The sequence below is a fragment of the Electrona antarctica genome (assembly GCF_951216825.1).
Source record: "Electrona antarctica genome assembly, chromosome: 16".
Taxonomy (NCBI): Eukaryota; Metazoa; Chordata; class Actinopteri; order Myctophiformes; family Myctophidae; genus Electrona; species Electrona antarctica.
This window is the reverse complement of record NC_136797.1, coordinates 39,677,846-39,703,937: the sequence shown is the minus strand read 5'-3', so window position 1 is coordinate 39,703,937 and position 26,092 is coordinate 39,677,846. Positions and strand designations below refer to the sequence as shown.

At 41.5% G+C, this 26,092-nt stretch overlaps 2 protein-coding genes across 2 annotated transcripts in view; one reads left to right on the top strand and one right to left on the bottom strand.

Moving 5' to 3' along the window:
- The window catches only part of LOC306939298 (ephrin-A5b-like), a 100,461-nt gene extending 89,479 nt beyond the window's left edge, over positions 1-10,982 (top strand). Inside the window, exons 3-5 of the mRNA XM_079523887.1 lie at positions 5,037-5,102; positions 5,645-5,725; positions 8,635-10,982. Coding sequence (XP_079380013.1) covers positions 5,037-5,102; positions 5,645-5,725; positions 8,635-8,765 — 278 coding nt within the window. The 3' untranslated portion in view covers positions 8,766-10,982. The remainder of the gene's footprint in view (positions 1-5,036; positions 5,103-5,644; positions 5,726-8,634) is intronic.
- The window catches only part of LOC306940117 (serine/threonine-protein kinase NIM1-like), an 805,056-nt gene that overhangs the window by 626,697 nt on the left and 152,267 nt on the right, over positions 1-26,092 (bottom strand). The gene's annotated exons all lie outside the window — the stretch shown is intronic.

The window sequence follows — 26,092 nt, the reverse complement described above, 5'->3', positions numbered from 1 at the left end:
TACACGGGAATGTCACGGTCAAATCCTCAGTGTCAATTGAGGTATTTAAAACTCCGGAGAGAGTATGGCGGAGTTAAATTCCCTTTGCTGCGCGTTTTGAAAAGAAATATTCACTTAATTCCTGAATAACACCCGATTTACATATTTTTCCCCACCAAGATGACAGTAAAAATATGTTGATCCAAACAAGCTGGTTTGCATTACAGTAAAGCTCTCTCTCCGGCGTTATCGGCAGGCAGCATCGGGAGTCCGTGTCGTGTTGCATGTTTGGCCATGTGTGTCTGACACAACAAAAGAGCAACACAGTGGGTTGATAGTTAATACTCAGTGTTGTACATGCAAAGCGGGGTTGCGGGCATAGTGTGAACTGACAATGACATAAACGATGTCCGCTTTTCTCACCCGACGAACACAGACACTCCTTTGTCCTGTCCTGTCTCTCTCCCCCCCCCCCCCCCCCCCCCCCCCCACACTGATAGTCATATTCCCCTTGGGCAGGGAGGGGGGGGGGGGGGGGCAAATGGATGACACCTGTGGTTGGCTGACAGGCCCGGCGCTTTTACAGGAAGCGTCCCATAGTGTGCTGGTTCTCAATGTCTGGTTCTGGTGCCTTCAGGGGTCCTTCAACAGGTGTCTCAGGCAGGGGACACGGGGCTTCGTCACTTTTGAACTCTCCACTTGACTTAACGATTTTTGAGGGGCGCTATCCCCTCTTATGTCCAGCTTTGACGGTCTGTGTAAACGCAAACATTAGAGACAAAAGTGTGTAAGCACAAACATTGAAGACAAAAGTCAGGATGCAAATTGTGATTGGCCAGAATAAGAGGATGTATGATAAGAGCGCCCCTCACTTCACACGGGTGTAACAATATTTCTATAGTTATAGTGCTCAGTGTGAACGGACCTTTACGGGGCAGACCCGTAAGGGTCCGTTTGGACCCCCGGTGGTCCCATCGGACCCTACATCGAGAAACTGTGTCCTAGTGGGATACGCGGGGGAAGGGAGGGGGGGGGGGGGGGGGGGCACAGGCGGGTCAAAGGTCATCGGAGACTTGACAACCGGGGGCCTGAACCGGGCCAGGGGCTTTCTGGCGGTCTCAGAAGCCGTGCATGTTTTTCTAATAGAGCGGTGAGCGGGTCACAAAGAGAGAGGGGGAAGTCTGATCCTAATCTCGGGGGATAGAAATCCAATTTTGCGAGGAGACAGTTGAGAGTCTGGCTCTCCCTGTGTGAGAGAGATGACTGTCTCTCTTGTAAAGCCCCCTTCCTGCTTCAAAAGCCCAGGTCTCTCTCTCTCTTTGCCATATGGAGAGACACACACAGAGACAGAGAGAGAGAGAGACCTGGCTGCATCATTATTATGACTCGAATGATAAGCTCAGTTACGTTGCAGAGCATTGTAAATCCCAGTCATTCATCACAATTATTACCTACTAGTAGTGCAGTAGCCCTTATCGGAGTACTCGGAGGCCAGTCCATGACATCAGTATTACATTATGACATCCGTAAACTCCATATTTGGGCATGTACTGTAGGCAGAGCACTTACAGTATGTATGACATCTGCCATCTCCACATATGGGCATAATCCACAGACAGATACACGTAGGCTACAGTAGACAATTCCAGAGATTCCTGGAATTTATAGATTATCATTATATTATAAACACACATTTAAAACAAAAAACTTCAAAGCGACAATTTTCATTGCTGCTTTGAAGCGATATATAGGCTACTACAATTCATTGGCATTCCTCAGCCAGAGGATGTTAATAATGCTCTTAATGCCTTTTTGTGCTTATTGTGTTCACCTGCGTCTTTGTATTCGTAGTGTGATGTCTGTTCTGTGTGCCTGATGAGGGGAGAGCTGGATTGTACAATGTTCTGCTTACATTATACCTCTTGTGTAATAGTGAGGAAGTTGAGGGCAAGGTGCAACAGCTGACCAAATAAGATGTTTGAGTGAATTTCCAAGCGTCATGATTAGATATTTGTGAAATCTTTGGTCAAGAATAAGTATTATTTTTGGACAAATTACCCTGTGCGCATACAGTACACTGCATATCCCTGGTGTACATTGATCAGTGGTTCTCATTCCATGGGTCTGTGGGGGGTTTCGAAAGCAGATCTAAGTTCTAAGTTTTCTGAAAACCTTCAAATTCTTATTAGAATTTTTAAAATCTTCAAAGAATCTTGAAAGATTGGCTGAAACTGCAAGATTTTTGTGTGGCCAGTCACAGGCCAAATATTCTTTGGCCGTGAAAAAAGGGGGTTTGTGAAGCACTGACTCACATTGATCATGCTAGCAGTGCCCCAGACGTTAGTGCTGAGCTCCTCCCGGGCTGAGGTAAGAGACCAAAGTGCTTTGTTCCCAAAGATGAAGTGATCCTCACAAGGCAAACATCTGATCCGTTGGTATTTATATCAGCCTATGTCTAATTCACCGCACAGTCACACCAAAGCCTTGGGTTACATGCTATCTGAGCCAGTCTGCTGATGTGCGTGCGTGCGTGCGTGCGTGTACTTTGGATGTTTTTTGAATCCTGATTCCGAAAGGGACCATTCATTTGTACAATTCATACAGGTTACAACACAGGTTTTGCATACAGAACTTACGAACAGTAACAGAGTATTTCTAGTACTGCTGCTTAAATCAAAGATCAGAGTGCTTCTTTCTTACATCCAGCACTGACACAGCATGCTGGTAGACATGACTAATGCTGCATGGATCAAGTGTTGCAGATGCTCGTGCACCTTTTGTACATTTGGTTCGGAACGGTTGCGAGCCAGTTTCACACACCAGAGATGGCCGATCGACAAGCTCACAATGTGTCACAGCGTTAGTAGAACAGCACCACATGATTACATGATGATTACTATCAGAATACAGCGCTTTAACTTAATGTTAAACGTTTTTTTTGTCTTAACCAACTTTTTAACTTTTTTGGTTTTAACCAAAAAATTACATGCAGCACCTTTTCCTCAGAATTGTACTGTGTGACACTAACGGAGCCATAAAATGAGAGATGGAGACTTCCAGCCACTGTCGGGTGTGAGCTAAGTTACTCGATACTCGCTGACACAGACAGAAGCGACGTGATTTACCCATCGCTCTGCCCTGTCTGCTGCCTCGGTTCCTATATCATTGCTGTTGGGTATAAACCTCTTATCTCCACGTTTGAGCTTTTTTCAGTATTTTTCGCCCTACTTGATCATACCACAGCGTCACCCAAAAGCAACAGAAGTAGCCGATCCACAAGCGACCTTGTGGTTCTGCTGCTTTTGATGCTTTTTCATTTGAATCCTGAAAGGTTTTGGACATAATGAGGTTTCCACCTGACAGAGGCGATATATAACATCAATGTCGCGTGGAAACCTTGTATGTTAAAATCTAACTTTTCAGGAAAATCGAAAATAAGGGTGCAAAAAGGGTCCACTGTAGTCATTATTAGTCACAGTCGTCATGCGCCGCTTTTGCTTGCCGATGTAGTGTTACGATGTAGTGTTACGAAGTAGGGCATTAAATTGACACAAAAACGCACAAAGTCGAAACGTGGAGATAGGAGGTATCTGCACCGACGGCGAACCATAACTCTCATCTTCAAGTTCTTAAAGATGATTTTTATCTTGTTTCATAGCCGCCCGCGCCATCTGATAAGCGCCTTTGAAATGAGAGCCTAAGTCGTTCCTGGACGGTATGAGGGATATTCTGACCCGGGCTTTACTTTTATATCAGGAATTTATTACCGCTGTGAAAGAATCCATCCAGTGAAGTAGCCGGGAGAAGTGATATAGTGTAGTGATCCCCCTGTATACGCAGATGTGCATAGTTGTGAATGCACCCGGCGCACTCACTCACACACGCAGGCACACATGCACTATGCAAGCAGTGTGGCTGCATACCACACACACACACATACACACAGACACACACACCAGCACATTTTGATTTGGTTTAAGCATAGTCTTTTGAATAATTTTTAATTTTGTCATATTTTAGTCATCTGAAATGTTTTAGTCGACTAAATATCATAAGATTTTAGTGGACTAAATCTAACACTTTTTAGTAGACGATTTAGTAGACTAAAATGTATTTTGGGGGGGCTTGATGGCGTCATAATGGCTGATTTTAGACTTTGCTCCATGCTGAAAATAGCTGATCTACATAGCCGATCTCCAATGCGTCGCAGCATGACACGGTCTGAGCTTGTAGATCTGCTATTTCCAGAGCGCACCCAAACATAAAATGACTTGTCTTTTAGTTCTACTGGATCTCTTCACTAGTCCCTCCCTAACATTTAGTTGTTTTTTATTTGTTGACGAAATTGTCAATATATTTAGTCATCACGGTTTACTTTTAATTTAGTGTATTATTTAGTTTTCGTCAGTGAAAAAAGGGTCGTCGACGAACATTTTTGGTCATAGTTGTAGTCGTCGAAATCAACACTGGCACACAGGCACATTCACTGTACATTTACACGGGTGTGTGTGTGTCTGTGTCTGTGTGTGTGTGTGTGTGTGTGGCCAGAAGAAGCAGTTTTGAGCGACTGGTCAGGCAACAGGAAGTGACAGAGGTCAGGTTAAAGGTCATGAACAGACCCCAGAGGTCGGGGGGAGGGGGAGGAGTGCAGGGGGGAGGTTCAGAGAAGAGCACAGCCAATAAGCAGTCAGTGACTCTCAATACATTTAATTTTCTCTATAGTCTAACTCTGAAAAAGGCTCTCCTCGTTTGACCCGTATACGGGTCAATTTGGTTCCATTTTTAGTTACACTGTGGTTTATAGACCTGTAAAGCTCCATTTTGTTCCTATTATTACTATCAATAATTGAGAACCTGGAGTGCCATTGCTCTGTTGAACGAGACATAACATGTTGTGGAATGCAAGCCGAAATGCTAGAGGTGACCTTGGAAGAGAGCTTACTTTTATTTTGGTGAAGTTGGATATGGATCGGTTTCTCAGTATTGTGTCAAAAGCCACGTCGGAATGATATATATTCTAATACGTGTTTGGTGTTTTCTTTGTGTTTTTTTTGCAGCCTCTACTATTGACGACAGGGGTAGAAGGAGCTGCCTTCGTCTCAAAGTGTTCGTCAGGCCTGCCAGTAAGTGGATTTCTGGTCGTATTCCGATCCATTAAGCCAGGGGTTCTCAACGTTTTTGGCCGGGGACCCCCTCAAATGCTTTGGCAATGTCTCCTTTTGGTGTTTTAAGCATTGTTATAATTTAGCTATTGAAAAATAGCAGATCTACAAGCTCATAGCGCGCCACTCGGTGGCGCGCTATGAGCTTGTAGGTCTGCTATTTTTGAAAAATCGTGAAAATAAAATTTAAAAAAAATCTTTTTTTTTTTCTTTTTTTTTTGAAAATAATTTGGGGACCCCCTAAAATAATTTGGCGACCCCCCCGAGGGGTCGCGACCCACGGGTTGAGAACCCCTCCATTAAGCATTCTCTCATACATTGTATTCTGTGCTGCTTCTGGAGGCCTCCAGAGTGAATGACGTCTGACTCTGTGCTGCTTCTGGAGGCCTCCAGAGTGAATGACGTCTGACTCTGTGCTGCTTCTGGAGGCCTCCAGAGTGAATGACGTCTGACTCCGTCCGCTGATATTCACATCTCTGCTTCTTTCCTTCCTTTTGTTGCAGACAATTGTGTGAAGAATTCAGTGACCGTGCAGGAAGGCGTCGACTTCGACGAGAGGATTCACAATTCCCTAGAACCTCGAGGTGTGTGTGTGTGTGTGTGTGTGTGTGTGTGTGTGTGTGTGTGTGTGTGTGTGTGTGTGTGTGTGTGTGTGTGTGTGTGTGTGTGTGTGTGTGTGTGTGTGTGTGTGTGTGTGTGTGTGTGTGTGTGTGTGTGTGTGTGTGTGTGTGTGTGTGTGTGTACCATTGTGTGTGTGTGTGTGTGTGTGTGTGTACCATTGTGTGTGTGTGTGTGTGTGTGTGTACCATTGTGTACCATTGTGTGTGTGTGTACCATTGTGTGTGTACCACTGTGTGTGTGTGTGTGTACCACTGTGTGTGTGTGTGTACCATTGTGTGTGTGTGTGTGTGTGTGTACCTGTGTGTGTGTGTGTGTGTACCTGTGTGTGTGTGTACCATTGTGTGTGTGTGTGTGTGTACTGTGCAGCAGTGGTGTAAAGTAACTAATTGCATGTACTCAAGTACTGTACAATTTAGATTTTTTTTTAATGTTCTTCAGTATTTACAATGTTGAATACTTTTACTTCTACCGCACTTCCCATCTCAGAGGGAATATATTTTACTCCACTACAATTATGTGAAACCTGTCTTACCTTTTGGCCAAAACAGCAGACAAGCTACATTTTGAACTTGAGAACAATGAGTACTTTTGGTACTTTTAAGTATATTTTGATACTTTACTCGAGTACATTTTGAATACACGACTTCTAATTCGGAGTGCATCTACATTGCAATATTGATACTTTTACTTAAGTAAAACATGTGAGTACTCCTTTAGTCACTGCTGTACAGTATGTATTTTCAGTACATGTATGTGCCATGTTTTGTCACTGTATGGAGACACTTATCTATGTGTGTTTGTGTGACCGCGTGTTTGTGCGACCGCGTGTGCGTGTTTGTGCGACCTGCGACCGCGTGTGCGTGTTTGTGCGACCGGGTGTGCGTGTTTGTGTGACCGCGTATGCGTGTTTGTGTGACCGCGTATTGCGTGTTTGTGTGACCGCGTATGCGTGTTTGTGTGACCGCGTGTTTGTGCGACCGTGTGTGCGTGTTTGTGCGACCTGCGACCGTGTGTGCGTGTTTGTGCGACCGGGTGTGCGTGTTTGTGTGACCGCGTATGCGTGTTTGTGTGACCGCGTATGCGTGTTTGTGTGACCGCGTGTGCGTGTTTGTGTGACCGCGTATGCGTGTTTGTGTGACCGCGTGTGCGCGTTTGTGCGACCTGCGACCGCGTGTGCGTGTTTGTGCGACCGCGTATGCGTGTTTGTGTGACCGCGTGTGCGTGTTTGTGTGACCGCGTGTGCGTGGACAGCAGCATGTCTGAACTCAACTCACATTATTACGGTGCCAAGGGCATAACAAACAATCTGTTGTCTCTCGGAAATCTAAACGGATTCCGATGATCCCTGATTGATTGTTCTCCCAGGAAGGAAGGGAATGGTTTCAAACAGTGTTGTTTTCGTCGACTAAAACTAAGACGAAAAGTGTTCGTCGACTACCTTTTTTCACTGACGAAAACTAAATGGAAACTAAATGAAAACTAAGCTACGATGACTAAAACTAAGACTAAATATACTGACAATTTTGTCAACAAATACAAACTAGACTAAAATGTTTTCATACTTGGTTGCATGCTGAAAATAGCCGATCTACAAGCTCACAACGCGTCGCAGCGCGACGCGTTGTGAGCTTGTAGATCGGCTATTTTCAGCAAGTGTAAAATCAGTCATTATGACGGCATCAAGGACCGACAGATTACATTTTAGTTGACTAAATCAACTGTAGATTTAGTCGACTAAAATCTGATGATATTTAGTCGACTAAAACTAGACTAAACACTAAGACATTCCAGGTGACTAAAATGTGACTAAAACTAAATGAAAGCTATTCAAGAGACTATGACTAAAACTAAAATCAAAATGTGCTGCCAAAAACAACACTGGTTTCAAAGGCAGAGCGCATTTTCACACCCCCACATATTTAATTCTACTTTGAACTCGTCCTAGGAGCAATGGGCAGCTACTGAACAGCACTCATGGGAGCAATTTAGACATTATCTGGGTCTCGCTCGAGGGAGACTTTGACTCAGTGCTGGGATCGAAACGGGAACTTTCCGATTCCCAGGCGGCTGCTCTCCCTCCTGAACCGGGCACCGTAAAAACACGTGATTCAGTAATTCTGACTGGCTTCAAACCAGGAACCTGAGAGAGAAGATGAATGTGAAAGCCTACAAGTGGCCACAGAAATATGTAGTTGCTAAGTTACGGTACAGTCACTCACATAGAAAATTGATGTGACAAATCTCTTCGCCTATTATTCCGTGTTTAAGAAGCTTGAATTCTCACGGTTTCAGTTTTTTAGACTCGTGCTTCAACAGTTTGGGGTCAGCCTAAGCATGTGATGCCTTATTTTGTGTAGCTGTGAGCCTCTACCTTTTTATTGAAGCAATTATCCATAACCATTTTAGTGAATACCATTTAAATTGGTTAACATCTATTTTTAGAGCATGTTAATAGACTCTAACTATCACAACTGTGGCTGTTAGAGGTGGTCTCTCCAACCGGGCATCTACTGGTTGGCAAGCAGTATTGCATGAAACTCAAATGGAAATATTCCCATTCTAATCCTGGGGTAGGACATGAATGTTATGGATTGCAGCTTTAAATGACAAATGAAGAAATTATCATGCGGTAATATATTAACTGTTCACGTGCGCACGTATCCTGGTGCTGGGGGTATGAAGGCATTGCTGATGTTACTGGAAGACCCACAGCCCTTATATGAGACACAGACCAAGTCGAAAAAAATGTGTGCTATTAGTGAGGACCAATTATATGAATATAGGTTGAAAAGTGGTGAAGTCGTCCTTATATGTCCCAGTTGTTCTCAACTTTAATGCTAATCATTCTTTTTCCTCCATCTCTTCCGTCCAGACGATACGAGTCACGAGTCGGCCGAACCCTCCCGGGGAGACGTCAGCTCGTCGCCATGCCTCCACACCTCCGCCCTCCAGCTCGGCTCCACCCTGCTGTTACTCCTGGCGGCGGCCATCTTGTCTTCATAGCACTCTCACTCTCGTTGTTCCTGAGAGATTTATCTGGGAACGGACTGTCCTGATTGGACCACAGCATCCCCCCCCCCTTAACCCACCCCCAAAAAAAAATAAACCCACCGCCCACTCCCCTCCCCCAAGGAGCACTTTTAAAAGAAAATAAGAAGAAGAGAGGAGGAAAAAAAAAAAAAAAAAAGATTGAAAAACTGACAATCTCTCTTTCTCTCTCGATGGAGGAGAGGAATAGGGACTTCGGTGGGAGAAGCCTTTTCTTTTTGTTTGTGATGTTAGGAAGAGAATTGCCAATTAGTGCGTCTTTGCGTTTCAGCGGTCACGGTGGTCCCGGGCGACTCACCTCCACGCCCTCCGTTATTTTAAACATGGTGTACACTGTACACTGTACACAACATAAAGCATGGTGGTTTACAGTATGCTTCGTAGTAAGACTGTGTCGCGTGCCAAAAATAGCTGATCTATAAGCTTGTAGATTGTCTATTTTAGGACACCTTCGTACGATAACACAGAGGGGAAAGTATACACACATGCTGACAGACGCGCGCGCACACACACACACACACACACACACACACACACACACACACACGGTAAATGCAAACACAGACATTAAACACAATCATGGCATCGCTAAAAGTCTAATCGGAATGGAGCTTGAATCTGTCCCAAGAGCAGTGGTGGTAAAAGTTAAAGTACCAATACTACGATCTAGAACTACTCCGTTACGGGAACTCTGGGGTGTGGGAGGGGTAAAATACTAATTTCTGTATGTTATTTTTATTTGACTCATAATGTGACTTGAAAATAGTAAAAGTATACTTGAGTAAAAGTACAAAAGTATTGGCATTAAAATGTACTTGAAGTACTAAAAGTAAAAGTACTCATTATGTGCCATTTCAAGTTTTCAAATGTATAATAACATCTTTTAAAAATAGCCGAACAATGATTTTCAAATGTATATAGGGCTGAAGTCGTTACTGTATGTTTTGTAATAATAATCAACAAAATCTACAACTAGTAACTCAAGTTTTCAAAACATTGTAGTGGAGTAAAAGTACAATATTAGCCCCGGAGATGTAGTGGAGTAGCCTATAAGTAAAAGTATTGGTTATTGGAAATACTCAAGTAAAGTGCAAATGCCTCAAAATTGTAATTGAAAAAGTAAATGTACTTAGTTACTTTCCACCACTGCCCAAGACCGATGAGATCAGCCTATCACGGCGAGGAGAGAGAGAGAGAAAACAACCTAACCACGATTATACTGACATACTGGCCATTGGAAAGGAAGAAAGGACGCTCGTTTGGTTTTGAAGAGCCTCTGTTGCCGCCGGCTGGGACGGAGCGAGCCCGGCGGACAGGTAGAACTTTGTGCTCCGAATGGATGTTTGTTTTCTCACAGAGCGTGTGCACGCACGGAGGATCCTCTCGGAGAGGAACAAGAAAGAGAAGTTTAATTTACTTTGTGTTCAGATATAGGAGGTGAACCTAGCGATCGATTAATGTATTTTCTTTTTTCTTTTTCTTTTTTTTAAACGAGTCACGTAATTCAAGTGTAGCAGCCAACACGGGGTGTATATTCGAGAGGACGTGTAGAAGTCGATAACGGTATTTTTGCCAGGCAAATGTATTTTCCTATTTATTGTGAGGTCATTTGTGCTTTTGTTTTCCTCTGTTTCTGATTTAATCTCTAACTACAGTACAGTAGAATATTGTTGTTCTAACAAAATTCCGTACACTCATATAACAAAAGGTTGATACAATCTTGCAGCATATTGTATACAATATCTGTATCCGGCGTTTGGGCTCAAATAGACGGATTTTACTTGTGTTTTCAACCCAGAAAAAGAATTCATCTGACGTGCTATCAGGGTGTAGAAATCTTATATACGTATTTGTGTTTTGTATTCGTCATAATGAAAGGCACACAATGTATAAGTCAAGTTTGTTTAACTTCTTAGTGTTACTTTTTTTTTTTTTTTGCTAATTGCCATAACACAATTACAGTTATGTACATACATAGACACATTTCCTACAAAATTCAGGGATATGTCCATGCTTAAAGCAGCTTGATTTTTTTTTTTTTTATCTTTTGATTGGCGTCTTCTTTCCTCCATGTTAAAACAGCACAGCGTTTCGGTGGCGGGCATGGGTTTCAGTGACAGTGACCCACGCTCGCTCCAGAGCAGGGTCCCTGTGGTGAGAGAGTGGGGCCGGGGGTGGTGGTGGTCCCCGTGGTGAGAGAGAGAGAGAGAGGGGGGGGTGGGTGGGTGGCGTGCTTCAGCTGCACTCTTTGATGTCGTGTAAAGTGGCGTCCACGCAGACTGCGCCGGGGGCACCCTCATACAGGTTATTTCTGGAATGAAAAATCGACCACCGACAGAGATGGAAAGAGAGAGAGAGAGAGAGAGAGAAAAGAGCAGTGGTGGGAAAAGTATTGCATTTTTTTTTACTTAAATAAAAGTATCAATACTGCAATGTAGACATTATTCTGTTACAAGTAGTAAGTCCCATATTCAACATTTATTTGAGTAAAAGTACAAAAGCATCAGCATCAAAATATACTTACCAAGTACCAAAATTCAAAGTAGCCTACTCATTGTGCAGAATGTCCTGTTTAACACGTTCAAAATGTGAAAACACAAATAGCCGATCTGCAAGCTCACAATGCGACACATTGTGAGCTTGTAGATTGGCTATTTTCAAATGCCCGAAATATTTATATAGGGCTGAAGTGGTTAGTGTGTTTTGTAATAACAATCGAAATCTACAAAGTAACTAGTTTTCAAATATTTGTAGTGGAGTATTGAAAATCGGAAATACTCAAAATTGTACTTAAATACAGTACTTGAGTAAATTGACTTAGTTACTTAGCACCACTGGGAGGGGAGAGGGGAGGTGTACTGTTCGGGGGCCGTGGTTGGATTGAGCAGAGAGAGAGAGAGAGAGGTGTCCTGTTCGCCAAGGGCCAGCTGAAACTCTAGCACCACCAGGCACCAGCGGACCAGGGGGGAGAGAGAGAGAGAAGGGGTTAGGAGAGATGAAGTGGTATAGTGCTCCCGCTGAGATCAATAGCAATGTACTTTCTCTTTTTTTTAAGGCAGAAGCATAGGGTAAATATATCCTATATCCACCCACCAACCACCAACCCTGGCATCACTGGTGCGTTAATGTTCACTCTAAGACAGCTGAAAGACAAACCCCTGCTAGTTTTTTTCTACCGGAAAAAACAATGCTACTATACCTGTTAGTGGCCGGCTCAATGGCGTTCTCTCACTGCTGCCTCGCCACGACAAAACAAAACAATAGACACGGCGCCATTGTCACAGAAGGAATTCACTCCAGACACACTGCAAATATTATGGGAAATGTGAATCAGTTATTTCTCTGGATACTGTGTATCCAACAATTAGTCTATTATGTAATATAACAGTGTTAGAGAGTTTAGTTTTTTTTTTACACCTCTTTTGAAGGGCGATTTAACTGACACATTATTAGCGTTCAAAGGAAGAAAAAGGTCATATATATATATATATATATATGCTTGCTTTTTCTTCCTATGTCTTTTCTATGAAAACAGGATCAACTTTGCAGCCTATCTGTAAATCCAAGATACTGTTTGTGCGGTGGAACATTTTGTACAAACTTGTGCACATATCAAACATGCAGTTTTTGGTCGGGACGGGGTCAAGTGCCCACATTAAACGGCCCGGAGGAGGAAATCAAACATTTTCCACTCAAGCCCATTTCAACAAACCACAAAGATGATTTTACCATGATTTTACCTCTCAGAATTATTTTTGTTGTTTTTACATAGAAGGTTTTTGAGACCTTTTCTACGGTTGGCTTTGGTCTCAGCCAACCGTCACCTGTTCTGTTCCAGCCGAGGCTGTGCTAACGATGTCGTACGAGCTGAACTTTAGGAGATGCAATGACTCTTTTCTTATTTTTCCTGTACGCGTGGTTGCAATGTTTTTCTTTGAAACAGTAAAAGAAATAGGGGTGGGTGGGGGGAAGGTGGGGTTTTACTTCTGGAGTTCACTCTCCGTGCTAAATTTTGATGTACAATGTTGTGTGCTAAAAATCAGGGCAGGGAGTTGGTTGGAGTGACTCCTTTTTTTTTCCCGCCTGACTTTGGTACCATGTAGCCTGAAGCTAACACCACTGTGGCCCTGCTGGTTTATCTGTGTTGACCTTGTCCTCGATGCCTGTATGCCAAGTCCCCTAATGTCCATTCTCCATCCTCTGTACATTCTTTAGAAATGAGGTGTCATGATTTTTTTTATCATTATTATTAATTTCCAAGTATCGAGCATGGGTCGCGTTGCTATTCAACGCAAGGTATGTTGTCGGTGAATAATCGTGTTGCTGCTAGCAAAAGGTTTTACGGAGCGTGTTGTTTGTCCCCATGCCGAAGAGACGTATACAGTACTGTGTTCAGTGGTGGGAAAAAGTACTCATTATTATTTAAGTAAAAGTAAAAAAAATATAAAAATATACTTTTTGTAGTAGTTTTGTAATCAAAATCTACAAAGTAACTATTAAACTCATGTTTTCAAATAAATGTAGTGGAGTAAAAGTACTATATTTCGATTTGAGATGTAGTGGAGTAGAAGTAACATGGAAATTGGAACTACTCAAGTAAAGTAAAAAAAATAAAATAAAAATGGTACTTAAGTACAGTACTTGAGTAAATGTACTTAGTTACTTTCCACCACTACGTACAGTACTGTGTCGGGAAAAGCGCGTCCATTTTAAAGGAAGTGTAATATTGTAGTGTTGTCACTTGTCTCAACACCAGTCCTTGCTCCTCTCCCAAGTCCCACAATACTCGCCTATACGCTGTCTGTTTTCCCTACATTTTTCTCTAGGCTATTGTAATATCTTTCCATGCTCAATTCCTCACGAGAATTTTCTACAAAAAAAACAAAAGGCCATTGTTTGTAAATACACGTGTTGGAGCAGCTATGACTAACTAAAGAAAAAAAATCGGAAGAAAAAAAGATTTAATAAAAAGTTATTTGTCGTTGTAATTACCGTCTGGTTTGTATTCATTGTTTTGTAAATGAGTGACTTTCTGATATGGAAGGGAAGTCAAAAAGGAAGACTTAAGGCTTTGTTTTTTTCCCTGACATGAATCGAAGAACAACCGTCCACAAGCGACAGATATTGTACTGGCTGTCAGTTGAATATGCATAATCATTACAGTCTCACCAGTGGCTGAACAGTCTGAACTCTGGATCTGCTCTGCGGATTCAGACTCCACCTACAATTTACAATTTAGGCATTTAGCAGACTCTTAATCCAGAGCGATTTACATTAAGCAAGAACAAAAAGCATGGGAATACATCACATAAAAAAGCATTTATCATGAAACATGTGTACCATAAGCTAAGAGCGTAACAGTGGAATATCTATATAATGAAACTACATATAAACTATACATATATGCTATACTATGCTATACATATGTACTATGATGTGCTATGACTACATACAATGCAATTATAGTGCTGTCTACATAACATGCTATAAGTCTGTATCAAATGATATCTAAGTCTACAGAAATGCTATCTAAGGGGGTAGGGTAAGTGCTATGGGCCATGATGGAGTCTGAAAAGGTGGGTTTTCAGACTACGGCGGAAGATTGGGAGTGATGCTGCAGTTCTGACTGCAACGGGAAGTGCATTCCACCTATCCCACCCATCACTTAGTGATTTGTGTGGAGAGGCTGCCGTACGGGCGACGCCATGTTGCTCCATGGAAGGAAAGAAACATGCGCAGTTGAGACCAGGAAGTTATACATGCACAAATTTGGGCATGTACAACTCAACTGCGCATGTTTCTTTCCTTCCATGGAGCTGAAAATGCTGGCGTGAATTAGATCCTAATTTTTCAATAAATGATAGCGCTGAAAGGGTTAACAAAGAGCAGGCGTACAACGGGATGGAATGTCAAACGTACGGGAGTTCACTGGAATTCCAGCACACAAAGAGGAATTCTGGAGTGGAGAGCAAACAGCTGTGTGTGTGTGTGTGTGTGTGTGTGTGTGCGCGCGCAAGTGATCGCCTGCATGTGCATGGATGCATACACTGCGGGCACTTGTCTGTCAGCCTTTGTGTGTGTGAGTGTCTGTGCGTGTGCATGTGTCTGCGTGCGTGCGTATGTGCACATGCATGTGGGTGTGGGTATTGCATTTATGTGTATGCGAGCCGAGTGCTCACCTGCATGTGCCTGCATGCATGCACCGCGGGCATTATTGCCTGTCATCCGGTGTGTGTGTGTGTGTGTGTGTGTGTGTGTGTGCGTGTGTGCGTGAGTGCGTGCGTGCTGAGCAGAGGTCATACTTCCTGACAATAAGCAGCCCCAGCAGTCAGTCTGGTGTGTATTGTAATTACATGGTCATGTCAGACTGACGGACACATTATTCAGTGTGTTAAAGTGCATTCCGCCTGCGTCATCCCGTCTGGTGGGAACCGCCGCCATTATTCACAATCAACAGTATTTGTCTTCTTTGTTTTTTCTCTCTTTCATTTTTGATATGTAGCGCACTGCACACCCAAAGTATGTACTGTATACACACAAACGCACGCACGCTCGCTCGCACGCACGCAGACACACGAACAAACACAAACACATGTGCTTGCACATGCACAATTTGCGCACACACAAACCTAATTCATAGCATCTCCCAGTTTATAAAAGTACTGCATTAGTCAGTGGTTCCCACACCTTTTAGCTCCACACCCAAAAAATAAGTGTTATGTCTCCTCGGGACCCTAAACTAATGAAAATAGTCTAAACAAATAAAATAAGGGATATTTACTCACAACCCATACAATTGTGTCCGCAACTCACAAATGTGTTCCGACCCATAGATTGGGAAACAGTGCATTACATTACTTCCTTAACTTCTGTCCTTTTTTTGCAACCTCAGAGTGAAATGAATAATTATGAAAGATTTCACTGTGTAGAGATTACCTGATCACTGCTGACCGCTCCATTTAACTTTGTACTCATTTTACGTGAATGCGTACATTCATGCTTGTGCGTGCGTGCGTGTGTATGTGTGTGTGTTGTGTCCTGTCTGTGAGCGGACTCCTGGGAGTGCGCATGCTGTTGCGTAAGCGTGTACATGGCAGGTGGGCCTCGGAGGCCCCCCGGGGGCCCGGGCTGGGAAGAACACCTGCCATCGCATAGCGCCCGGAGAGGACGGCTCTGTCCCTGGTGCTTCCACGTGCGTAAATCATGTTGTTATTGTGTTTTGTTACAGTTACTGTAACCCCACCGCTCACGGCCCTGCCCAGGAGGCAATGTTGCCACGTCCGCTTATTATAAGCAACTTTGGGCTTGTTGTTGCTGCAAAGTCGCTTGTAAATATCGGTAGTTGCGGGTTGCGTTTTTTTGGGATTGTTTCTAAAGTGTTATTGCTGATTCGGGTTTGTTTCCTAATGTCGTTTAAACTAGTGGCCAAGGAACACCAAATCAGATTTGTTTAAAAAAATATATATTACACATTTTCTCCTTTTTTATCCACAATTTCTATTTTGGGGGGAGGAGCTATAGCAAGCTCACTTGTGCGTTGTGAGCTTGTAGATCGGCTATTTTCAGATAACTAATAGTGCTCATTTGGCCTGGCTTATTTTGGCCTTGTTTTCGTAGACCTGCTGGTTGCTTAATTCTACAATCTGGCAACACTGCCAGGAGGATAAGATACTCTGCACACTGAAACTCCTCTGCGTCCATTTCATTCTGTGAGACTGAAGTCTCATAGTTACAGACAATGTATGCTGTGTGTTGTTGGCAACTATAGGAAAGATACAAAGCTACACAGCGACTCATGTCGCACAGTCGCTTATCACGGCAGTTCTCAAACTTTTTCTTGCCAAGGACCCCTAAATTGTACGTGTAACTTGATAAGAGGCTTTCAAAGCTAGTTCACCATAATTGAGCTGTTTGTTACATCAACATCTGTCGACATCACTGTCATCAGTGTTGTGTAAATATTTTTGTCTTTGTTTGTTTACACTTTAACATTGCTAATAATACGTTGCATTCATGTTAATGTGTTTTCTTAGACATTTTCAGACAATCACATTTTTGGAGAGAGAAAAAAGGTTCCATTCGCAGTTCGCACAGATATTTGGACAAATAAACATTCGCACAAAAGTTTGGAGATAAGGTTTTTTTTTAATATAAATCAGTGCTGCATGTTTTGTCGTATGAGAGTGTCACGCAAAAGTAGCAAACATAGCCGATCTACAAGCTCATGGCGCGTCACAGCGCGCAGCGGTGTGAGCTTGTAGATCGGCAATTTTTACGTTTTTTGAACCACTGAAACGTATTAGCAAGTGATTACATAACTCCATTGGATCCATTGGAACACAGGTTACTAGTTACTTTGTAGATTTTGATTACTATTTCAGAACATACATTAACCTACAAGTTCACAATGCAAGGCGACACATTGAGAGCTTGTAGATCTGCTATTTTAAAAGGTTTTGGAAATTTGAAAACTTGAATTGAGACTTCATCTTTCGTCTGTCATCATCAGATGTCCAGCTCAGTGGCGTACAGCCATACCGTCGTCTCAGGTCCCACATCAAAGAGGCCGGCCTCCGAGGGCCTCCATATCCTGCACAACACCACTACAACACAGCTGCCTCTAAGTAGACTCAAGTCCCGCCACCCACCGTACAACAAGGCGGCACAAGAGCTGCTACAGAGGCATGGCTGGCAGCAGTCTGGAAGCAGGAGTGGGAGTCAGCCGGGCCAACACGCATCCACCGTTACATCCAGGACCCGGGAGGCGGCCTTGAAGGAGAGGAACTGCCACGCCGGCAATGGACCCTGCTGAACTGCCTGCGAACTGGGGTCGGACGTTTCAAAACATTGAATTGAGACATTCATAAAGAGTACTTTCTATTTTTGGTACTTTTGGTATTTTGACACCAATACTTTTGTACTTTTACTCAAGTACAGTCATTTTTTTAATTACAGACTTTTACTACAGAGTATTTCTATATTCCAGTAATGAGAAGTACAAAATGTGAGTACTTTTTCCACCACTGCCAACAGCGAACCATAGTACTATTTGCCTTGTCATATTACCAAACTGTCAATCAGTTGCAGTTGAGCCCCGTTCAACTCCAGAGAGAATGGCAACATGTTGAAATACTGATGCCACAAAGAATAAGAAAGATACTGTAATCATCACAGTAGGATTAAAAAAAACCTAAAAAATAAATAAAACACACAGCAAAATATTACTCGTCATTGCAGCAGGGATGACATTCTCTTGGATTGCGGCATAATGGCCCGTCATACATCACAAAGGCCATTTTGCCACTATCGATTCCCACCCTCTGGTTATGGACTTACAGTACATGTGTCTGAATAATAGATTCAGCCCGTTTAACTGGCCTCCAGTCAATCATAGCACTGTATTCTGTGTTTTCTCTGGCTCACCTCCCCCTTCTCATAGATCCTATTCAGCTCACAGCAAGGGAAGAGGGTTGAATATGTTCTATTCCATCTCCATCTTTATTTTTAGAGTTTTGAGTAGACTTACAGATGGCCTACATAAAACTCAATAGGATTTCATTTTAACAGCAGGGCAGAGAATTGGCCAGTGCGCCATTGTGTGGTCTCTATTATGGGAATACGGGGAGGCCAGTAATACAGTATGTCCCCTCCCTGTCCACACACGCGTGCACGCACACACACACACACACACACACACACATGCGCATGTCGCACGCGTACGCTCACGCAGAGAGGAAACCAGCATGATTTTCCACAACCGTTTTTTGAAATGGGTTTGTCCTTAAGGTTCACAGCTCCACAGCCACAGGGACAAAGGTTACAACTTCAAAAAGAGACGGCGCAATTGTTTGGCTTCTGATATTATATCTCATTCCCGCGACGATTCATTTTCCGCGGTCCGTCGCCCAATTCCATCTGTTCGAGCCCTCAGCTAAAATTGAAGAGGGCAGAAATAAACTTTCTGTCGAGGAGAGGAGAGAGTTTTTATATGAGCAAGCCTCGTAGGATGTTCGTAAAACTAAAATGACAGGAATATTAATCAGTAAGAATGTGGGATTATGAATTAGCTAGAAGGTGTCACATTGGTAGCAAGGCAATCTGTTAAATCCGTTAGATGTGGTGTAAATTGTTCAGTGGTGGAAAGGAACTAAGTACATTTACTTAAGTACTACTTAAGTACAATTTTGAAGTACTACATCACAGAGGAAATATTGTACTCCACTACAATTATTTCAAAACTTTAGTTAACTAGTTTGTAGATTTCAATTAATACAAAACACACTAACCACGTCAGCGCTATAGGTGAAGTAAACATTGTTGAAGATGCTTTGCTACCAGCATAATCTGCTAGAGCAGTGGTTCCCAAACTTTTTCATGTCAAGGACCCCCAAAATGACACTCATTAACCCGCGGACCCCCCATTAGAAATTTCTATCTCTGAGACCCACAATTTATATTGTAAAATCAATGTTAATTTTGCTCTGAGAGTGTACAAATGGAAACAAAATGACCCGAGTTACAGACCCATAAGGCTCCATTTGGTTCCAAACTATAATTTAGCTGGGGACCCCCTGGAACTCCCTCAAGGACCCCTAGTGGTCCCCGGACCCCACTTTGGGAACCAATGTGCTAGAGCTACTATATTTCTGCCATTTGAAAATAGACGATCTACAAGCCCACAATGCGTCGCAAAATGCTATGCATTGTAAGCTTGTAGATCTGCTATTTTCAAGTTTGCACCTGTCTCTAACGTTTCAATGAACAACACACAAGAGCTTCATTTGTGTGTGCCATAGTGGTGCAGTGGTTAAGATACAAGCCATCTGACCAGAAGGTTCCTGGTTTGAATCCAGTACGGACATTATACAATATTTAGCTTCCTCTAATCTTCAGAATGTGCAAGAGGATGAATTCTCCTTGAACTATGGTGGTGCAGTGGTTAAGATATAAGCCTTGTGACTGGTTCAAGTCCAGCAAAGACAATTTCCAACTACTACCTTATCTGATCTTTCACTGAAATAAAGCTATAAAATAAAAGAGAAAGAACTCTGTATGTGCCTGTGTGGTGTAGTGGTTAAGCTATTGGCCTTCTGAACAGAAGATTTTGGGTTCAAAACTTCAAAATAATCAAGGATGTTTTTCCAAGTTTGTATGTGCATTACAAAGAGCAGAACCTTTAGTTGTTGCTTTTTTTGTCTCTAATGTTACAATGAAGAGTGAAAGAGAACAAAAAGTATATAAGCAAGTTGGAGCAGTGGTTAAGACACAGGCTTTACAAACTGTTTTTTCATCTCTCCAAGTTTATACCTTTGTACCTGTCTCTAACGTTTCAATGAAGAGAATATCAATCATGGTAGTGTAGTGGTTAAGATTCAGGCCTTGCAAACTGAAGGTTCTGTGTTCAAGTCCAGCATGGGAATTTTTCCAACTGTTACCTTAATCTTTTCTTGCATCTTTATCTAATCTTTCACTGTAGAGCGTGCAATAGCATTGACACTGCATTTGTCATGGTGGTGCAATGGTTAAGATTCAGAACTTGCAAACAGAAGGTTCTTGGTTCAAGCCCAGCAAGGGCATTTTTCCAACTGTTACCTTAATCTTGTATTGCATCTTTATCCAATCTTTCACTGTAGAGCATGAAATAGCATCAACTCTACATGTGTCATGGTGGTGCAATGGTTAAGATTCAGGCCTTGCCAACAGAAGGTTCTGGGTTCAAGCCCAGCAAGGGCATTTTTCCAACTGTTATCTTAATCTTGCATCTTTATCCAATCTTTCACTCCTAGCTGGTCACATGACAACTCCAGAAAGAGCAGGATGTAATTAGGTTGATTGAGAACATGCAGGCTCAGAAATGTTTGTTTGTTTCAGGCTCAGAAATGCTCATTTGTTTCTCCTGTTACGTTAGACATTTGTCAGTAAGTAAATATTTTGTTAAACACCTGTCCTTAGTAATGATATACACCTGCCTATAGGCAATCTGTATGATATATTTAGTAACCTGCTGAAAGGGAAACAGATAACTTAAAAGTATGAGAAAAATGTTATACAGTGTAGGCCTACTTATTTGCCTTTCAGAGTAAATATGAAATCATCATAATTATCATGAGCCTACTAATAATTTCATGCACTGTATGCTTATTATTCTAATTCAATTTCATCTTTTCAGTGAAAATCTGCCAACTACATCACATATGCCTGTTCCTTGGAAGAGTTGATGCAGAAAGGAGTGTGTTTTTTTTTAATGTATTCCTACATAGTATTGTGAAGTTACTATTTTACAATTTAATTCTTATGACAGTATTACCGGTAGTTAAACCGGTTTGTTGAAATAAATACATGAAATGTAAGTGTGTGTTCAAGTGAACACGGGGATTTCTTTTTAATCCCCCGGGTCACTACAAAACTGAACGCAAGTATGGGGCTCAGCCTTTATACAAATCCAAGGAGCAGTGCCCTGTAGGCCAGGTGTAGCTAATGATTGCTAATCACCTCAATAATGGCTACGCCCAGGACACGCCACTGTGGATTCGTCTAAAGGCCTAATTGAACATTAATTTGAAATTTGTCATGACTAGTTTATTCAGCTTATCAAAGAAGTGCTGTGGTCACAGCACTGTTTGAGAAACTAGTTGAAAACTTTATATCCACCTTAAATGTTTAAATAATAAAGTCTGGAGTGAGAACAGCAAAAGTAATGTATTTCTGGTTGATTAAAAGTGCAAAAGTTTTGGTCATCTAAAACTAAGACTAAGAGATGAACCTAAATACGTTTGAATGGGGTTTCTAGGTCTAAGTATGTAGGACTAGTAGCATGCCAAAGTTATAAAAAAAAAAAATTCGGACGGCATACTATAGCATGTCGTTTTTCGTGATTTTGGACTATTTGAAAAAAAGATGAAAATCATGAAAAAACGACATACTATAGTCCATGGTTTGGGACGGCATACTATAGCATGTCGTTTTTCATGATTTTGGAGGATTTGAAAAAAAGATGAAAATCATGAAAAAACCACATACTATAGTCTATGGTTTGGGACGGCATGATATATTTTGTCATATTTTCATGATTTTGGGACACTATGTCAGAGCCAGGACTTGAACCTGCAGCCTTCTGATTCCCAGGCAGGCTCTGTACCCAGTGAGCCACTGTGCATGCTGTTCTTAAAAGGCTGATTAGATAATGACAGAAGAGCCAGAGACTTGTTTCCATTGTGGTTCATAAACATTCGAACGTCTAGAGATAAACAACAGCAAAATAAACAATAGACAAATCTCCTGTTATTTTATTTTCTGTATTTTATTTTTGTATCAATGTTGTACTCAAAGGGAACAGCAGACTGTGTTGTGGCAGGTAGCAAGTAGATCAGTGACTTAGCACACTGGCTGCATGATCTGAAGGTTGTGGGTTCAAACCCCACTCAAATCTTTACTTGCCAAAATTTGCCATTGACCCCCATTCTGAATTTCTCAAATTTAAAAGCACTATATTTCTGAAACGATGAAACATTTCAAAGATTCCTTTTCAGGCAAACATGTCCACCGTAAGATGAACCTAAATAGGTTTGAATGGGGTTTCTAGGTGTAAGTATGTAGGACTAGTAGCATGCCAAAGTTATAATTTTTTTCGGACGGCATACTATAGCATGTCGTTTTTCGTGATTTTGGACTATTTGAAAAAAACATGAAAATCATGAAAAAACGACATACTATAGTCCATGGTTTGGGACGGCATACTATAGCATGTCGTTTTTCATGATTTTGGAGGATTTGAAAAAAAGATGAAAATCATGAAAAAACCACATACTATAGTCCATGGTTTGGGACGGCATGATATATTTTGTCATATTTTCATGATTTTGTGACACTATGTCAGAGCCAGGACTTGAACCTGCAGCCACCTGATTCCCAGGCAGGCTCTGTACCCAGTGAGCCACTGTGCATGCTGTTCTTAAAAGGCCGAATAGATAATGACAGAAGAGCCAGAGACTTGTTTCCATTGTGGTTCATAAACATTTGAACGTCTAGAGATAAACAACAGAAAAAGAAACAATAGACAAATCTCCTGTTATTTAATTTTTTGTATTTTATTTTTGTATCAATGTTGTACTCAAAGGGAACAGCAGACTGTGTTGTGGCAGGTAGCAAGTAGATCAGTGACTTAGCACACTGGCTGCATGATCTGGCCGTTGTGGGTTCAAACCCCACTCAAATCTTTGCTTGCCAAAATCTGCCATTGACCCCCATTCTGAATTTCTCAAATTTAAAAGCACTATATTTCTAAAACGATGAAAAATCTCAAAGATTCCTTTTCAGGCAAACATGTCCACCGTAAGATGAACCTAAATAGGTTTGAATTGGGTTTCTAGGTGTAAGTATGTAGGACTAGTAGCATGCCAAAGTTTGTGCTATTGCCATTGAGAATGCATTGGGCGTTTAAGTTAAATAACTCAGAAACTACAAAACATTTCAAAGTAAAAAGTTCCAGCACGTGTCTCCACAGTAAGCTGAATTATAAAACGTGTGAATGGAGTTTCTAGGTGAAAGTTTTTTTGACGTGCCACTATCTGCCATTATAATTTTCTCACATTTAAAGCACTATATTTCTAAAACGATGAAACATTTCAAAGATTCCTTTTCAGGCAAACATGTCCACCGTAAGATGAACCTAAATAGGTTTGAATGGGGTTTCTAGGTGTAAGTATGTAGGACTAGTAGCATGCCAAAGTTATAATTTTTTTCGGACGGCATACTATAGCATGTCGTTTTTCGTGATTTTGGACTATTTGAAAAAAACATGAAAATCATGAAAAAACGACATACTATAGTCCATGGTTTGGGACGGCATACTATAGCATGTCGTTTTTCATGATTTTGGAGGATTTGAAAAAAAGATGAAAATCATGAAAAAACCACATACTATAGTCCATGGTTTGGGACGGCATGATATATTTTGTCATATTTTCATGATTTTGTGACACTATGTCAGAGCCAGGACTTGAACCTGCAGCCACCTGATTCCCAGGCAGGCTCTGTACCCAGTGAGCCACTGTGCATGCTGTTCTTAAAAGGCCGAATAGATAATGACAGAAGAGCCAGAGACTTGTTTCCATTGTGGTTCATAAACATTTGAACGTCTAGAGATAAACAACAGAAAAAGAAACAATAGACAAATCTCCTGTTATTTAATTTTTTGTATTTTATTTTTGTATCAATGTTGTACTCAAAGGGAACAGCAGACTGTGTTGTGGCAGGTAGCAAGTAGATCAGTGACTTAGCACACTGGCTGCATGATCTGGAGGTTGTGGGTTCAAACCCCACTCAAATCTTTGCTTGCCAAAATCTGCCATTGACCCCCATTCTGAATTTCTCAAATTTAAAAGCACTATATTTCTAAAACGATGAAAAATCTCAAAGATTCCTTTTCAGGCAAACATGTCCACCGTAAGATGAACCTAAATAGGTTTGAATTGGGTTTCTAGGTGTAAGTATGTAGGACTAGTAGCATGCCAAAGTTTGTGCTATTGCCATTGAGAATGCATTGGGCGTTTAAGTTAAATAACTCAGAAACTACAAAACATTTCAAAGTAAAAAGTTCCAGCATGTGTCTCCACAGTAAGCTGAATTATAAAACGTGTGAATGGAGTTTCTAGGTGAAAGTTTTTTTGACGTGCCACTATCTGCCATTATAATTTTCTCACATTTAAAGCACTATATTTCTAAAACGATGAAACATTTCAAAGATTCCTTTTCAGGCAAACATGTCCACCGTAAGATGAACCTAAATAGGTTTGAATGGGGTTTCTAGGTGTAAGTATGTAGGACTAGTAGCATGCCAAAGTTATAATTTTTTTCGGACGGCATACTATAGCATGTCGTTTTTCGTGATTTTGGACTATTTGAAAAAAACATGAAAATCATGAAAAAACGACATACTATAGTCCATGGTTTGGGACGGCATACTATAGCATGTCGTTTTTCATGATTTTGGAGGATTTGAAAAAAAGATGAAAATCATGAAAAAACCACATACTATAGTCCATGGTTTGGGACGGCATGATATACTTTGTCATATTTTCATGATTTTGGGACACTATGTCAGAGCCAGGACTTGAACCTGCAGCCTCCTGATTCCCAGGCAGGCTCTGTACCCAGTGAGCCACTGTGCATCCTGTTCTTAAAAGGCCGAATAGATAATGACAGAAGAGCCAGAGACTTGTTTCCATTGTGGTTCATAAACATTCGAACGTCTAGAGATAAACAACAGCAAAAGAAACAATAGACAAATCTCCTGTTATTTTATTTTTTGTATTTTATTTTTGTATCAATGTTGTACTCAAAGGGAACAGCAGACTGTGTTGTGGCAGGTAGCAAGTAGATCAGTGACTTAGCACACTGGCTGCATGATCTGGAGATTGTGGGTTCAAACCCCACTCAAATCTTTACTTTACTTATTCAAAGATTCCTTTTCAGGCAAACATGTCCACCGTAAGATGAACCTGAATAGGTTTGAATTGGGTTTCTAGGTGTAAGTATGTAGGACTAGTAGCATGCCAAAGTTTGTGCTATTGCCATTGAGAATGCATTGGGCGTTTAAGTTAAATAACTCAGAAACTACAAAACATTTCAAAGTAAAAAGTTCCAGCATGTGTCTCCACAGTAAGCTGAATTATAAAAAGTGTGAATGGAGTTTCTAGGTGAAAGTGCTTTTTTGACGTGCCAATATCTGCCATTGAGTCCCATTGTGAAATTCTCAAATTTGAAAGCACTATATTTCTAAAACTATGAAACATTTCAAAGATTCCTTTTCAGGCAAACATGTCCACCGTAAGATGAACCTAAGTAGGCTTGAATGGGGTTCCTAGGTGTAAGTATGTAGGACTAGTAGCATGCCAAAGTTTGTGCTATTGCCATTGAGAATGCATTGGGCGTTAAAGTTAAATAACTCAGAAACTACAAAACATTTCAAAGTAAAAAGTTCCAGCATGTGTCTCCACAGTAAGCTGAATTATAAAAAGTGTGAATGGAGTTTCTAGGTGAAAGTAGTTTTTTGACGTGCCAATATCTGCCATTGACCCCCATTCTGAATTTCTCAAATTTAAAAGCACTATATTTCTAAAACGATGAAACATTTCAAAGATTCCTTTTCAGGCAAACATGTCCACCGTAAGATGAACCTAAATAGGTTTGAATTGGGTTTCTAGGTGTAAGTATGTAGGACTAGTAGCATGCCAAAGTTTGTGCTATTGCCATTGAGAATGCATTGGGCGTTTAAGTTAAAT